The 16,944-nt window shown below is 39.6% G+C and overlaps 1 protein-coding gene across 2 annotated transcripts in view; it reads left to right on the top strand.

Moving 5' to 3' along the window:
- The first annotated feature begins 861 nt into the window (after nt 1–861).
- ago4 (argonaute RISC component 4) overlaps nt 862–16,944 on the top strand; it is a 35,332-nt gene continuing 19,249 nt past the window's right edge. For both annotated transcript variants that reach the window (XM_084739360.1, XM_084739359.1), the window contains exons 1-5: nt 862–1,049; nt 12,001–12,172; nt 12,664–12,784; nt 15,230–15,411; nt 16,337–16,473. In XM_084739360.1, coding sequence (XP_084595486.1) covers nt 1,031–1,049; nt 12,001–12,172; nt 12,664–12,784; nt 15,230–15,411; nt 16,337–16,473 — 631 coding nt within the window. In that variant the 5' untranslated portion in view covers nt 862–1,030. The remainder of the gene's footprint in view (nt 1,050–12,000; nt 12,173–12,663; nt 12,785–15,229; nt 15,412–16,336; nt 16,474–16,944) is intronic.

Genomic DNA, 16,944 nt, shown 5'->3' with positions numbered 1-16,944 from the left:
TCTTATATTATATAAATATATAAAATAAATGCTATGGAGTAAAAAGTACAATGTTAGAATGCATAATTATTGTCTCTTGTTGGATTTTACAGTAAATTGTGATGCATTTTGTGTAAGCTTCACTTTAATTTTGCAGCTGGCAAAGTTGGGGCTGATTTCAGGTACTTTATATACTTCTGTGTAGTTAGCAATATAATAATACATGATTTATTAGTTGGTGGTATCTTCTATTAATAATCGGAATCTGAAAAGTAGCCTAACTCCTGTTTTCAAATAAATATATTTACCTCTGAGATGTAGTGGAGTAAAAGTATAAAGTATGGACACTTAAGTAAAGTACAAGTTCCTCAAAATTGTACTTATGTACAGTACTTAGTACTTCGTTACATGTTGCCACTTTTTAAATGAGGTCTTCATAGTCAATCAGTGATCAAAAGCAGGATCAACATGAATGACAATCAATCAAACTGCCCAATAGTATTTCTTCTCCTATTGTTGATGCTTCCAAAAAAATGTGATAATAGTTAAAATATTCTATGCATCCTTTTTTTGGGGGACCCCCTACAAACCACTCAAGGACCCATGTTGGTCCCCGCACCCCAGTTTGTAATTTAGATTCCCATCTTATATTATCCCTTAAATAATCCTTATCATATTGTCTTGTCACATGTTCTTATATCTTTTAATGATCAGTTTTACTGTATCCTGTTACTATGCTACATGTACAGTCCCCCCGCCCACCCACTGACTGGGATCATTAAAGTTTGATCCTCCAGTGCGGTACAGCAAATTACGCATGCGCACAACGGGCTCCTCGGTCTCTAACAGGCGCATGCGCAGTTACAAATCCCCAGAACCAGCAGAAGCGGCGGTAGCTCAGGTCAGTCAGTCCAGTCAGCAGTCATCCACGCATCTATCTATATTCCCTTTTCTTAAATTAGCCACTTTAAGCTTCGCGATACCGCCCCCAATTTCAGCGTCGGTACGGAGCCGCCAGGCCGGGACAGAGACGGAGAGAGAGGCCTCGGCCATGGAAGCGCTCGGACCCGGTAAGAAATTTCAGAAAATAGAGAGGGGAGCGAGGAGCGGAGCCGTGTGTGCGTCGCTTCACTGGGGGCCGCGGCTGCAGCGAGGCCTCGACGGGCTGACGGGAAAACACACCGAGGCCCAGCCCGGGTGTGTTTGTATATGTGTGTGTGACTTTATTTACACCACGAGGGAGCCACGTTTTCTGTCTTTACGAGGAGAGTTGGTGTTTTTATCGGTTATCCCGTCATGTCTGCGCGGTTTTATTTATCTGAAGCACGCTCAGCCCGTCGTGTCGGGGCTGGCAGGCATTGTGTATGTGTGTGTGTGTGTGAGTGGGGATTTAACTAGGACCTTCCTTCCTCCTTCCTTCCGCGTCGTGGTGTGTTTACGTTGATGTTTGTTCACGATGTGTTTCTTTTTAGCCGTATTTGCCACCCGATTTCCGCGCTTAAACCTCACAATCATGTCGAAATTTGACCAAATATCCCACCTGTGTCAAATCTCCCTCTTTAAATTTGTACCATCGCCATCAGGAACAGTGCGTCTCTTCGGGCTGCCCTCGTCCAAGATGACAGCGATGGGTGGAAAACAAAATAAATGCCAATAACACACACGTTAGAGGCGTTAAATGAGCCGACGTGCGTGTTTTGGGACTGTTTTTATGCGTCTGTGGGAGCCCAGCGGGGATGAATGGCGCTTTTATCGATCAGATCTGCGGGCCAGCTCCATATTACTCATCTCCTACAGTATATGATAACAAAGGCACTTATTTTGCAGTGATGCAGCGATCTAATGATAAAGCATGCGGTGGAAAATCCGCCACACACCTGTACACCCACAGATACCATACGTTTGTGCTGTCACAACGTGCAAAATGTGTGTTTACCTCATTTTTTTCCCCCCTACAGTCATTCATTTTGTTTGTGAAATGCGCCTTTACATACCTGCATAAGGAACTGAATGCAGCTTGCAGAGAAATCATGTCTTATTTTTGTTGAATGGCTGCATGTCCTTTCCTGTTGTCACAATTAATCGATTATTATTATATTTTGAAAATTGATTATTCAGGTTGAGAATTTTTTTTTTAGGGAAAAAACGTCAATTTTTTGATTCCAGCTTCTTAAATGCACATTTTTTTTCCTGATTTCTGTACTCCTTCACAATATCACGATATCTATGAGCTGTGGGCAAAGCAAGACATTTGAGGATGTCATCTTGGGCTTTGGGAAACACTGATCAACCTTTTTTTTAAAAACAATTTTCTGACATTTTATAGCTCAAACATCTGATCCAATTGATTAATTACTCAACTGATTACAGGTAAAATTAGAGAGATTTGTCTGAACTGTTCGTAAACACACCAGAAAGATAGTTCATTGTTGTTTCTCATTCCCAGGGTGTGAAACACTGAAGTTTTGTGTTGGTGTAGAGTCCCAAGCACAGTAAGATAATAAGAAATACAGACAAGGCAGGGTCTCTGCAGATACACCCACAAATACAGTGCGTTTGTATTGTCACAACATGGAAAATGCTTGTTTACCTCACTTTTTCTGACAGAATTATTCACTTTGTGCTTTTACATACTTGCATGATGTATTGAATGCAGCTTGCAGAGAAACTCATGTCTTATTTTTGTTGTAATTGGCAAGTATTTTTAGAACCAGAAAATGGTTTGAATATTTTTTATGGAAAGAAAAGGCCTAAATTATCTGATTCTAGCTTCTTAAATGTGAATATTTCATGGTTTCTTTATTCTTTTGAGAATTTTGTGGATTTGAGGATGTCACCATGTACTTTGGGAAACACTGGTCAACATTTTGCACCATTCTGACATTTTATAGACCAAACAATTAGTCAACTAATTGAGAAATTTATCAGCAGACTACTTGACAATGAATTGTTAAAATGTTAGTTGCAATATCTAAATCCCAGAAGCTGCATCTTTTTGATAAAGGAAAAATGTGCAGCAAAACAGCTTTATAATCAAGTGTTGTAGCGCTGCAGAGCTGCCCTGGCATACAAATCTTGTTCTCCAGATGTAAGAAAACATGTTTGTTTGGCGAGACTTCCAACAAATGTCACATTATCATGAGTGTGTTTCTGTGAAAATGAAAATTGTGTTGCAAAAAAATGCTCATTCCCACTAATTTTGAATCGTATCGCAATGTCTGTTTAAATAATCTCAATTTGATTTGTTTTGGTTTTTTTTATTCGTATTGTCAAGCCCTAATGTCCATACACATTGCATACATTCTCTAGAACAAATGTGGTGACATGAAGGGAAAACCTAGATGCATTATTTAAGGAGGACATTTGCTCAGCAGCAGTTTTGTAATAAATATTAAACAGATTCATGGTGTTGTGAAGGTCCAGGGGAATGTTAGGGAACAACAGTATTGTTCCACCATCCACAGGTGTGTGTGTGTAGGGGGGGCAGCCTCGTTGTCTTGTCGCACATAATCAGTGCAAGCCACCAGGTTTTTATCCATGATGACAGCAGCTGCTGCGCTGCAAAATCCAGGAGGCTACAGGTCCCTTAAAAAGGTTTAAAATATCTTAATTTTATATTTATTCATAAAAGACCTTAGACTGTTAGCCTTTCAGGCCTTTGCTGTGCTTATCTTACATGTGTGTACTCAGAAGAGTACACCTGTATTTTCAAATTTGGTGTTTAGTTTTATCGCAACATTTGCCTTCAATCTAATTCAACAGAGGCAGTAAAAAGTTGTACATTTAACCTGTTGATCCCTTTAGACACCCTGAAAATTTACTTTATGAATCTAAAATTTCAAACAACAGGTACAGTTTTCACAGAGAACTTATATTGAATGAATGTGTACCTTCCAAAATTGATTGTTTTTGCAGGTGTTAAATATCACAGATATCATAATTTAAAGGTAGAAAAGGCAGGATTTGTCCATTGCTGTTTGTGAAAACATTACCAGGATGTGAAATGCTGACATTTTGGGTTGTAAAGTATCTCGAACACTGCAAGATTAATGAGAAAATACAGGCAGAGGTCAGGGTCTCTGCACATACAGACCCCATCACACACTTCTAGTGGGTCATAAATGATTATTGAGAAGGATACGTTGTTTTTTGTTTTTTTGGAAAACCCTGCAGAGTATGTCTCTAACTCACATTTATAATGATAAATAGGAATACAGCAGTATGGCTGTTGTGTGCAGTTCTATGTCAGACCTTTTACACTCATATTGGCCTATAGTAGGGGACATCTTTATGAGCGTCTTTAGTAAAAAGTTATGTACAAAACAAGTTTTTTAGATTAACTTAATCAACAGCTGTATTAATTGCCACTATACAGTTTGACTAACAAGATCAGGCAGTTTCAATTCTGCAGTCAGCCCAGTAGTATCAGCAAAGTGATACACAAATTATGCCACGTTGCTTACTTTAAAGCTGATATACAAACTACAAGTTATCTCTGACCCTGCACCTGAGAGCAATATGTTCCCATTGCAAATTTTAATTTAAATAGTGCCTTTGTTGGCCTCCTTGTTCAGTTGTGTTTCTGAAGAAATCTGTAACTTTTACTTCAGGGTGGCTGGAGGTCTTTAAGCAGGGCCCCCAAAGGCTGTGTATGATGACGTCATGAAGTCCCAAAGCAGCTGGTTAAAGCTCTTTCTTTATGGTTTCCAAATTTGTGAGGTGCAACTGTTTAGAAGTGGTGTTCAGATAGAAACTGAAGCAGAAACACACATTGTCACCATGAGACTATTCAAGTTCAATATCTTTCATTTTATGCGAGAAATTAATAAGTATCCCAATATAAATAAATGAATCCACTTGATGAATGTAGAGAGACTGGGGCAAATCCTGGACGAAATAGTTGATCGCTGTTTCCCAAAGCCCAAGATGATGTCCTCAAATGTCTTGTTTTGCCCACAAATTCAGGGTTCAACAAAAAAGACTGCTTGTTAATAAATATAGCAACTCACTTGCCTGAGCGGGCAGGTTGGGGGAAAAAAGTAATTTCTCATACATAAATATCAGAAATTACTGTTTTCAACCTCTCAAATAGAGAAAGGTTCTGCTTTTCTCAGTTTGTTATCATATTAACTGAATATGTGGGTTTTGGACTGACCAAAAAATATGTTTGAAGACATCACCTTGGAGTTGGAGAAACTGGCATGGACTTTTTTTGTTTTTACTGTTTTCAGACATTTTATAGACATTGCAGCCCTAGATTAAACATGCCATTTAACTGTAGTCTTCCTTGTTATTTGATAACTATTAATAAATAAAATCATTTGCATAGGGGCAAATAAAAACGGGCATTGCGTTGGATCTGAACGCTTAAACTCAAAACCAGTAACTCCTGAAGCAACAACTGAGAATTAAACTTCTCTACACTGAGCGGTGGATATTTCCTCTGTGTGAGGGGTCTGTCTCAGTATTCCTGCCTTTTTTCACAGTCCAGTTTTGTACCTTAATCCAGGTGATTTGCAGGTGTGGGCGTCAGTGCGCGCCCCGCTCAGTGCCGTTCATCTCTGACTCATCACCAGGCCAAGCCATCATCCTCATGCTTAGCTTAAGCCCAGCTGTCTCCCTGCTCGATCACACCGTGGTTACCAGGGACACGCATAGCATTACTAAGGCTCTACAGGGCAGGAATAACAAACCTCTCTCCACAAATGTGCTTGTGCAGTGCACGGTATAATGGTATGGGTGTTAAACATATCACTGAAGAAAAATATCAGCGCAGTTGGACGGGCAGGTGGTAATCTTTGTGTCGTGTTGTGGTGCTCCTCGAAGATGCTCGTGGTCGATTTGGATCCAAGCTGAAACGCTCAGAAAGACTTGTTGGCCTCCGGTGCATCTGTCATTTTCCGTGCCAGGAAAAAGCTAATTTCACTTCCTCTGTGACTCAAAGTAGATGCAGCTCTGTCTCACTCGGAGCACAAGCAGAAAATTATGGAGGAAGCTTGCTTGGCGTGCCGTTTTAAAACAAGGCCTAAATGCCACCTTTGACAAGTCTATAGAATCCCTTTATGTGATGTTTAGCTCTATTTAGAATGTTTTACTGGTTTTGTCAAACACAGACTTTTATGCTCCACCTTAAAGGAGCAATATGTGGCTGTTGTGTGTCTAAAAATGAGCACTGCATCCAAATAGTGAGTTGTGCCATAGACTGTATATTAAATAGGTTGCAATCCTATTTGTTATACTGTAATATACTGAGCACAACGTTGTAATTTGACAGTAACAAGCAACAACGAGTCCCACAGTGCGCTTTAGCGTTGGAATTCAGTGTTTGGTCACTGTCTCACTGCCTGCCAGACACCATTAGCATGTTGCTCAACTTAACAGTTATAAACATCCACTTCTTCTAAAAGTTTATCAGTGATTTCCGGCAATGCATAAACAGACACTAACTCACTGAGCGAACATTTGGCATTAATTAGAACTCTAATTAACGTGAAACGGACAAACTAAAACAATTAAATAGAAATTTCAAAAGGACATTTTGTCTTTAACGTTGTTGACGGTGCAGCCAGATTTCAGTGTTTTCTTAATCTCTGACACATCGTGGTCATTTTATGATAAATTACAGTAAATATATTACAGATTTCTTCTTTAAAGAACACAAAATAATGTTTAGTTGTGGCCCTACACTAAACTAATGAGCATTAAAACATGCTTTTGCCATTCATGCACATGAGCAAAGGACACATTCAGAAAACACATCCCTTTAAAGAAGGTGTCTCGTTATGTTTGTCACGTTTTTAGCTTTAATTTCTGATTAAGAAGTAAATGATGGATGGTCATCATTTCTCCTCTATTTTCTCATATTGGAAGCTCTTGGTGAGTTTAGTTATGGCTGCTCGCCTGCAACCGCCTTTTCCCCATGATGGGTCTTTTCCAGGTTGGGGGCCCTAAAATATCCTCATTTGCATGAATGTAGGCCAAGTTGTGTGTTTTTTTTGTCTCTCATCGTTGAGGCGGTACAAAATAGTGAAGTGACCCAACATTTACCCCAAGCTGTACTCTAGGTCCTCATTTGCATAGAAAATCCCCATGCTTGTTAGTGTTTGCTGCTTGATTTTGTTTTGATGTCATTTGATTAGAGCTGAAAAGATTAATTAATAAGTAGATGGACAGGAAAATAATCATTCTTCATGCAAAAATGGTGAAAAGATGCCAAGCAGTCTCTGGTTTCAGCTTCACACATGACAGGAGTTGATGCTTTTCTTTGTCATATCATTGAAAACTGAATATATTTGGGTTTTGGACCGTTGGTCGAACAAAACAAGACATTTGAAGAAGGTGCCTAGGGCTTATGCTTGGCAGTTTTCACAAATTTTTTTGACGTGTTATTCACTAAACAGTTTGATTGCAGCCCTGCATTGGCATCTTTTACACTTAGTGTTCTTTCAGTTTCATGAGTTGCATGTATTTGTATCATTCCCTTTGGCTCCACATAAACTAACCTGCGACATAGCTGAATGAAGAAACAAACCAAATCAATTAGATGGAACATGTTAGAAACTCATTTAGAGCTGCACTGGTCTATTCATCTGCTAGTTGATTGGCAGGAAATTAATCTGAAAGTGTTTTGATAATCAAATTAATCATTTCAGCCCAACACTTCCAGCTTCTCAGTTGTGAAAATGTGTTGCTTCATTTGTCTTATGTGATAGTAAACAGAATATTTTTGGGGTTTTGGCTGTTGGTCAGACAAACAAGCAATTTGGTGACATTGGTTTGGTTCACAGGCTGTTTTCTGACCAAGACAATAATTGTCAGGTTAATCTAATAAAAGATAATTGTTGCTTGCAGCCATAAAACCTTGGCATTGGGTTGGTGGTGCTGACTGTGAGGGTTGTGGATGGGTTGAGGCATTTCATGTTTAGACACACACACACACGTTGGGAAGTGTAGTAGTGTGGCAGCTGAGGAGGTTATATATAGGTACAGCTCTGTTTTTGGTGAAAGTGGAAGAGGAAGACCTCGAACTCGTTGCACCTCTCACACGTGGAGTAAACCTCTTTCTGTAGTACCTGTACAAGCACTGAGCAAACAGGAAAAGAAGAAATACAAACTCATGCACAATGTCATACAGTTGAATACACAAGGGACCTGCACGTCTTAAAGGGATAGTTTGGATTATTTGAAGTGGGATTGTATGATGCATTTTGTGATAGTGTATTACCTACAGATGTCAGCATGCCCCCAGTTTGGAGAAGGAGTTTAAGTGTGCACTATATTTATAATATTTTTCACTGCTTAACCTTGCCTACAGACAGCCTTTTCTGCCAGGAAACTGCCATTGCATAAGCCAAATATCGTTCTCTCCAAAGCCAGCAGACTCCACTGGCGAAAACAGCAATTCTGCCTTGCAGATCACAGGAGTTGCTGGTTTACCGCTGCATCAGTTGGTTAATTTGCGTGTGTTATGTGACTTCAGCGTTTTTGAAAAGTTTGGTCGATTAATTGAAGTCATACAATAACATAAACTAGCAGATTGAGGCAGCAGTAGACCAGCAAATTTCATGTTCATGTGAGGTAAAAGTACAGATTTTGCCAATATTTTCCCTTTTATTGAGCAAAAATTATGAACTATCTCTATTGTTTGAGGACTTGCTGCTTTTGTCTGATTTTAATATCCTTTAACCTGAAATGTTTTGGTTTCTGACCTGTTGGTCAAACCAATTTCAATATTTTCTGACATTTTATTGTAAAAAAGGTGAAAATGACAATTGGTTGCAGCCCTAGTATGATCTTGAAACAGCTATTAAATCAAACTCTCTAAAACCTACAGAAACCTTGAATACGGTAGCCTTGCGGTTTGAATTAGCCTTGTTAAAAGGTCAAACTTGTATTCATGTTTTGAGATTGGATTTGTCCGAGATGTCTGTAAATGACCAAGAAAGATACCAGCACATCAAATCCTAATATTTTGGGTTGGTAAAGTGTCTAGAACACAGCAGAATAATTACAAAAATAAGGAAATACAAGCAGAGGAGCTGCAGCAAACACCACAAACTTTAAGTCAGTCATAGTGATGATTTAAAGTGAAAGAAAATGTGCATATTATACCTTTAAATCTAAACTGATAGACCCTGCAGAAGCCCTGAATACACTAGCCTTGCAGTGCGTATGAGCTCTCTGAAAGGTCAAACTTGTATTCATTTTTTGAGATTGGATGAAAGAGGTTTTGACTCAACTGCATGGTAATTTTTGCGGTTGTTGTGTTGTCTTGAACTGCATTTTGTTCAGACTTTCTGTCTACCCTCATGCACACATAACCGAGGACATATGGACACACTCTCCTGCTCGTGAGGCTTTCCGTCCACACCATCAACACAACACATCAAAATGGAGGCATAAATGCATCCAGTTGTATTTCTATTGAATTACAATGCACTTGAAATGCTTTACTGTGCTTGTGAAACATAATATGGAATTACTCACACACAATGTTCAGCTTGCAGCACAGCGTAGAACACTTGGTACGCCTTTTGTTGCCATCGGTAACAAGGCCAGTAGGACAAAGTCGAGTGAATCATCAGATAATTTTAATCCAAAGTCGTGACAAAGAATAGCAGACGTGCAACAAACAGCTTCTTATTTGAGACTCTTATCATCAGCAAAATTATGTAGAAAATCTGAATGACGGTGAAATCAAGCTAATGGTTTATTTGTATGACGGAGGAGGAGGTAGAGGAGGAGGGGCGGGGGAGCAGGGGAGGTGATTTGGGGCCCAGGCTACATGAGGGCATGTTAGGGAGCATGTTTTCAGGAAGCGATGGGGAGGGTCCCGATTGTCCGTGCTCTCGCGCTTCACTTGCTAACTGGAGCGTGTGGGTGCATGGAGTTCAGGAGGACCCCCGCAGTCCCTTAGCTGTCAGTTGACAAAAGCATTAAGCAGCCTCCTCCAACCTCCCTCAATACCACAAACACAATGTTATTTTAGCTTGTTTATCAGAGTTATTATAATATTTTTGCATTTTCATTCATATTTATTTTTATTTCATTTAAATTTCTTTGTCAGTTTAGTGTATTTCTGGTATAATAGGTGGGGGGTGTACCAGGGCAAGATATAAGAAATTCAGACTCGGTATTACAATATAAACACAACACTTTGTCAGTGTAAGTGACTCATAGTCATGTAGAGACTCAAGTCCCAATAAACATATGTGAGGTTGCAACTAACAATTATTTTTTAGTGATATCTGAAAATGGTTTCAAAAGGCGACGTCCTCAAATGTCTTTGTCCACAACACAGAGATATTTGGTTTACTGTCATAGTTGCCGATTTAATTTAAGAATTGATTAACTGCTGCAGCTCTAGTTTTTATTGGTTTCAGTATTAGTTTTAGTCTAGTTTTTAGTCTTAGTTTTTGAGACCTAGTCTTTAGTTTTAGTTGTCTAAAATAACCTTCATTTAAAGCTACTATCATGAACCTTAATATCGTGTTTATTTTTGGAGCTCCCTGTGGACAAAAGTAGCAGTGTTTCAACTTTTAGAACCACAAAATATAGCCTCGAGAAAAGATTAAATCGAAGGCAACTGGACTTGTTTGTATGTCTTTGAAGACATTTCGCCTCTCAACCAAGAAGCTTCATCAGTTCATGCATGTCAGACTAGTCTGAGATATTTTCTTTTCAATCTTTGGTATGCTTTGGTTTTCTAACTAAATTCAGTCATTCTTCTTCGAGGATTTTGCGGACGCTCTTGTTCAGAGTGATGCACAGCAGGACAAAACAACACATTTTGAAGATTTTGACAGACAGAGCAGGCAGCACCTCCTTCCCTCCATGTCAGTGTCAATGAGTAGTATTGATGTGAGAGATACATGCCTTGTCACAGTCAGGTTCACATGTAGCAAGATGAGGCCCAAGGTCTTTTTAACGGCTGTGCAAGACTTTGTTTTCCTCCTGTGCCTGCGGCATTTCATGCTACAGTGTAAGACTCATGGGCACCACACCTTTTTTAGGTATCTATGCATATTAGGGCTGCAACCAACAATTCTTTTCAGTATCCATTAAACTGTCAATCATTTTCTCGATTAATTGATGGGTGTCCTAGAGCCTAAGGTGACGTCCTCAAATGTTTGTTTTGTCCAGAACGCAAAGATATTCAGTTTATGGTTTAGAGGAGTAAAGAAACCAGAAATAATTCACATTTGAGAAGCTGTAATCAGAGAACTTGAACATTATTTTATTAAAGTGACTCAAAATAATTATCAAAATAGTTTGCGATTAATTTAATGGTTGACAGGTAATCAATTCATTGTTGCAGCTCTAGTTGGATATACTGTGCATAATGTACATGTGTGTGGCGTTTACCGTGTGTAACGGTAATCCCAGACTCTATGTGTGGCACCCCTCCATATGGCCCTGCTGCTGTCTGTCTGAGAGGATCTCACTCTTTGTCTCAGCGTGAGGGGTGGGCGCCCTGTGTGTCTGGGTGGAGCTGGGGGGCGGGCCGAAAGATAATTGGAGGTCATTGTTTTGCCTGGCCCCTGTTGACCCATGTAGGTCAGGGGCCGGAGTTACGGATCAATCAAAGCGTGTATGTGGGTCTGCGGGGCCATTTCAGTGCATTCAAGCAGGTGTCACTGATGAGATTGTTTGCAACAAGCTTGGCGTTACGCCACGCACATTCATCTTCATGATTTGACGTGTGATGCAATGATAAATGTGCACGCTGCCACTGTCGCCACCTTTTGTTCAGTCCAGAATATGCTTTATTTGAAGCTTAATTATTTCATGTGGGATGCATGCATTTCAATTGCATGAACTGAACCCTTAAAATTAAGAAAGTTACTGATATTCTTATGCAAAGTGGTCACTTGAATGTCAACCATGTAAATAAAAGCCCTTATAGGTTTACAAGAAAGTGGCAGTTTACGCTTGTAATGTGAAAAAATGAATTTAAAATTTAAAAAAAAAGATAATTTGTGGCTGATTTCACTAACATAATTTTTTCTCTCTTGTATCCAGGCCCGCCCGCCCCACCCTCTCTGTTTCAGCCTCCACGGCGTCCCGGCCTTGGCACGGTGGGGAAACCCATCCGGCTCCTTGCCAACCACTTCCAGGTGCAGATTCCCAAGATTGATGTCTATCACTATGATATCGACATCAAGCCTGAGAAACGGCCTCGGAGGGTCAACAGGTAAATCTACCAACACGTTTTGGCAGAAAATATGCATGAGGGGAGAGTCATTTTTTTCTTTGTGTTCGATATTGTTGAATTGCCTGTTGAAGCTGTAGCTATTAAAATAACAAATTGTCCTACTTTTCTCCTAGGGGCAGGTAGTTTTAGATACAAGTAAATGAGAACATTTTAGAAAAAACATTTTGATGTATTGCATTATGAAACTGCATGGCAACTTTTTGGATTGTTGCCAGAAATATTAAAGCTACTACAAGGAACTCTGATATTTTGTTGATTTTGGGGGCCTGTGTGGACCAAATCAGTATTTTTCCCTCTGTAATAACCAGAAAATCTAACATCAAAAATAAAATTCTTATTATATTTGTTAAATAAAAATGTTCCCCTGCTTCATTTTAACTGACTAACATACATACAAACTTCTTGTAGTAGGTAAGTTACAGGCCTGTGTGGTTTGTTCGCTCACCATCGTGTTGTCCCTGTCTTCAAAGGGAGGTGGTGGACACCATGGTGCGGCACTTCAAGATGCAGATCTTTGGAGACCGACAGCCTGGCTACGACGGGAAGAGGAACATGTACACAGCACATCCACTGCCAATTGGAAGAGACAGGGTTGGTATTTCGAGTTGTGTACTTACATCATCCCAAATGTATCCAGCAATGGTCAGATCCAGAGAAATCCATTATTTATTCAAGGCAGTGGGGCGTTTCAGCAGTGAGTTGCTATAACTTCTGTGAAAACGGGATACGAGGCAGAGAAAACACAGTCCAAAGAATTGGGATATGTCAGACAGTGAGGTAGGAAGTCTGAGAGTGTGACTAAACATAACATAAAAAAAAACTTTGATAATCTGCCTTGTCCAAGAACATGATTCCTGTCTGAGTCATGTCAGATTTTCATTGGCAGCGGTGTTTGCTTAACAGTGATGACAACAGCTCCGATGGTCCCACGCTACTTCATGACGTCCTCAAACTGTGTCATTTGTTAGTGTGTTAATGTGAGAGACGACTAGCGGAGACAGTGTGTAAATGATTTTTGGTGAATAATCTATTTTAAATGTGTCAAGGTGTTTTGGGGTGAAATTTCACTTTAACCTTTTATTTAGTTTCCCTAGTTCACAAAGAAAAGGGGGAGGAAAAGTGCCTCAGTTGTCTTAAAAATCTGCATCTCTGTCAAAACCCTTTTTTGAAGACACTTTATTCATAAATACCACTCAACACGCACGTCTCTCAGCATAAATATGACCAGTACATGTTGACAGTCATATTGACATATACCAGCGACATGATACCATTCAATACAGTTAAATGTCTGTATCTGTAGAATAGGTCACAGATGTGAAAAAATTAGGTAAAGGGCAGTAGTTTTCCGGTGCGCTCTCTGCGCTTCTCCTTCTCTTTTCCTCACTGAGGGAAAAAAATTCTCTTCACAACTGTTCTGCAAACTTGCTGTAGAAAGACAGGGCAGCAGCACTTTCTGTGTGACCACTGCACACGTACGAGCCACAGCAGCTCAGCGAGGTAACGGTATCTACTCTGGCAATCTCCCTCACCTGTGTCTCCCTCTGCTCCGCTCCGTGTCTGCTCCACCTTCAGTGAAACACAGAGGAGAGGAGAGAAACTCGCGACTGTCCGAGCCGCCTCACCCATGCAATTATAGGAAAAACAATATGATTTCTGAATTAAATTATATTTTGTCATTTTTGACAAAAAAAAATTTGTCTCTGGCTTAGATGTAACAGTCAAACATAAGATAGATGTCTAAATTCATCAGTTGCACAAAGCAGTTTAGCTCTTAACTATGTTTAATAGGACTATGGCACAATGAATTCTGGGTAAATTAAGACCTTTCTTAAAACAACATAAAAACAAAGACTTAAGTGACCACATCCATCTGCTGAGCTCTGTTTACCCCAGCAGGAACTCAACTGTTACAAAGACATTTTAGTTAGAAAATTTATTGAAGAGTGAAACAAAACAAAAAAAAATCTGATATGGAAAAAAATTGCAGTGACAGTAAACGGTGTCAATCCCACCGTTGAGAGGAGCATCAAAGATGTTCAAAAAGATAGAAGATAATAATAAGATATTTGTTGTTGGGTGCTACTGATCAAATGGTGGCACTTTTGGCATTGTTGCCATAGTAACATGAGTCTTAAGCCCGAGTCAAACTAAAGTAGGTGGGTAAAGTGTCTATTTTTTTTTTTTTTTTTTTTGTCTTACACTTAGGCAATTTCCAAAAAATTAAGACTGACTAACTTGCAATAGACTAATTAAGATGAGTCTAACATTACAAACTAGTCTAGTTTGTGAAACCAACCCCTCTGGGTCAGGGTGCATGCTAGCCTGGTGGCGTGCCGAGCCTTTACAGATAGAAGAGAAACACTGTAATGTGGTTGCAGACATTTCCCAAAATGAATGTTGTTTAGCAGTGCTTAGCATAGGAACATTTGCATCAGTGGCTCCAGTTTGCCATTGCATGTGTCTGTAGGTGTGTAAGAGAAAATTATATCAGGTGAAGAGTATTCTTTTGACAGTTTCTATAAAGGAGGCGCAGATTTTAATATCTATCCCAGGAGCTATTATGATTGTATCTGAACTTCTCTAATTGACTCGTAAAGAGTACTTTCCTGACCCAGTGTTTAAATGAGAGAGGTGTCACTGACTTCTAGTGCAGAAGAATTAGCTTCTGGGCGTTACAAATGCTGTAATGTTTACCAGGCGTTGCGAAAACCTTAAACGCATTATTAAAAACTATAGGCTATACAGTAAATAAGAATTTCATCAGAATTATGTGGACTTCTTGTTTACACCGGTTGACTCTTGTGTGGTTCTGTCGATGTAATGTTTTAATTCTAACCCATCTTTTCTTGTTTCAAAGACAAACTGATGCTCTTTTTTCAGTCTACTGTGCCCTTGAGTATTTACTGCCTGTTACTTCTCACCACCTGTCCATCAATCCCAACACCTATATATTGTTTCTGTCTCTCCCTTTGTCTCATTTTTCCCTGTCCCTTCATGGTTTCTCTCTCTCTCTCTCTCTCTCTCCATCTTCAGGTGGATCTGGAGGTAACTCTGCCCGGTGAAGGGAAAGATCAGACGTTCAAGGTGTCTTTGCAGTGGGTGTCTGTGGTCAGTCTTCAGATGCTGCTGGAAGCCCTGTCAGGTCACCTTAACGAGGTCCCCGAGGACTCCGTTCAGGCTCTGGACGTCATCACACGGCATCTGCCTTCCATGAGGTACAGATACTCATCACCTCTGCTTTTCCAAACGCACCACACACATCTTTTTCCACATCTGTTGACAGTTATTGCTTTTCATCTTTTATTTGTCTGTATTACTTAATTTCCTGCTGTCTTGGGTCTTCCTCATAGATCATATTGCACAATATAAATACTGTGTGTGATGACTTATGTGGCTCCACTGGCTTTTGTAGCACAGTGCTGTAACAGCTGAACCCACAGGACAGTACATTCCTGATTATAAATGTTTATATTGAGGGAATTCCTTAAATTTTTCATCCTGACTATATAGAGACTAATACAAAAAACATGAAAAAAATCCAGATTATATCTGTGTCCATCTCTACATCAGTAATGTTGATTTTGATTTGAATATCATATTGTGACACTACTGTCTTATGGGTTTAGACTATTTACTGGAATGTTTCTTTACACACAGACAATAAAGGGTGTTTCTCACAACTCATTTGTTTGGAGAACTGCAATGATTCATTTCCTTTCGACAAAATGATCAGTTGAGTAGTTGACAACTATTTTGATAACTGATAAATCGTTTTTCAAGTAAAAATGTCAAAACTGTTCCTGTGTCTTAAATGTAAAGATTTGCTTTTTTGTCATTTATGATATTAAATGAACAGTCTTTGAGTTTTAGACTGTTTGTTGGACAGAAAACAGGACAGGCGTCACTTTCCTGACAACTATAGGACCGCTCTTGAAGGTTGCCATGTGAACATAAATGAATAAGGGGCAAATGATGGTGCATTTGTGTTCACATGTGCATTGTATCAAATAAGTTTCTGAATCATAACAAAGCAAACAAACTATAGGTCTGAAAACACCTGATGTGCACATTTCATTGTAAAAGAATCATTTCATTAATTGTGTCCATGATTGATTTTTCTGTCTGCTGTCCTGCACACAGGTATACTCCAGTGGGGCGCTCGTTCTTCTCCCCTCCAGAGGGCTACTACCATCCTCTGGGCGGGGGCAGGGAAGTGTGGTTTGGTTTCCATCAGTCTGTCCGTCCTGCCATGTGGAACATGATGCTCAACATCGATGGTAAGACCGGGGAGGATCTGATCGACCTCTGCTGTGATCTAAATTAACTCTGAGTACATTCATTTAAAGGCCTTAACACAGTGATTAGTTATAATGGACATGGCTTTAACTGTCGTGCAGTATTCTGTTTCAGGCTGATCATTCATGTGGCTGGTAACTGATAATATATCTTAATGTTCTACCCAGCGGGATTTAATGTATTTGTATGCACACAATCATAGCTAATTATCAGTTTATTGTATGGGCGGGAAATGGGTTTATTTCCACCATCAACTACTGCTTCCTTCTATGCCAGGGCACTAACAGTCGACAAATTACCCACTAAGAACATCTGCTGCCACTATTGAAATTGGGTAGAGAACTTGATGTCTTCACGTAATGATGAGATAGATAAGAGAAAAAGGAAGATAAATACCCAAGTTTACAAACACACCTGATACTCTTCAGATTTATTACTCAAATTCCAGGATT

This window comes from Lutjanus erythropterus, chromosome 16 (genome assembly GCF_056507025.1).
Source record: "Lutjanus erythropterus isolate fLutEry1 chromosome 16, fLutEry1.hap2, whole genome shotgun sequence".
Classification (NCBI taxonomy): domain Eukaryota; kingdom Metazoa; phylum Chordata; class Actinopteri; order Lutjaniformes; family Lutjanidae; genus Lutjanus; species Lutjanus erythropterus.
Note: the sequence above shows the minus strand (reverse complement) of the source record. Positions and strands in the feature narration are given on the sequence as shown.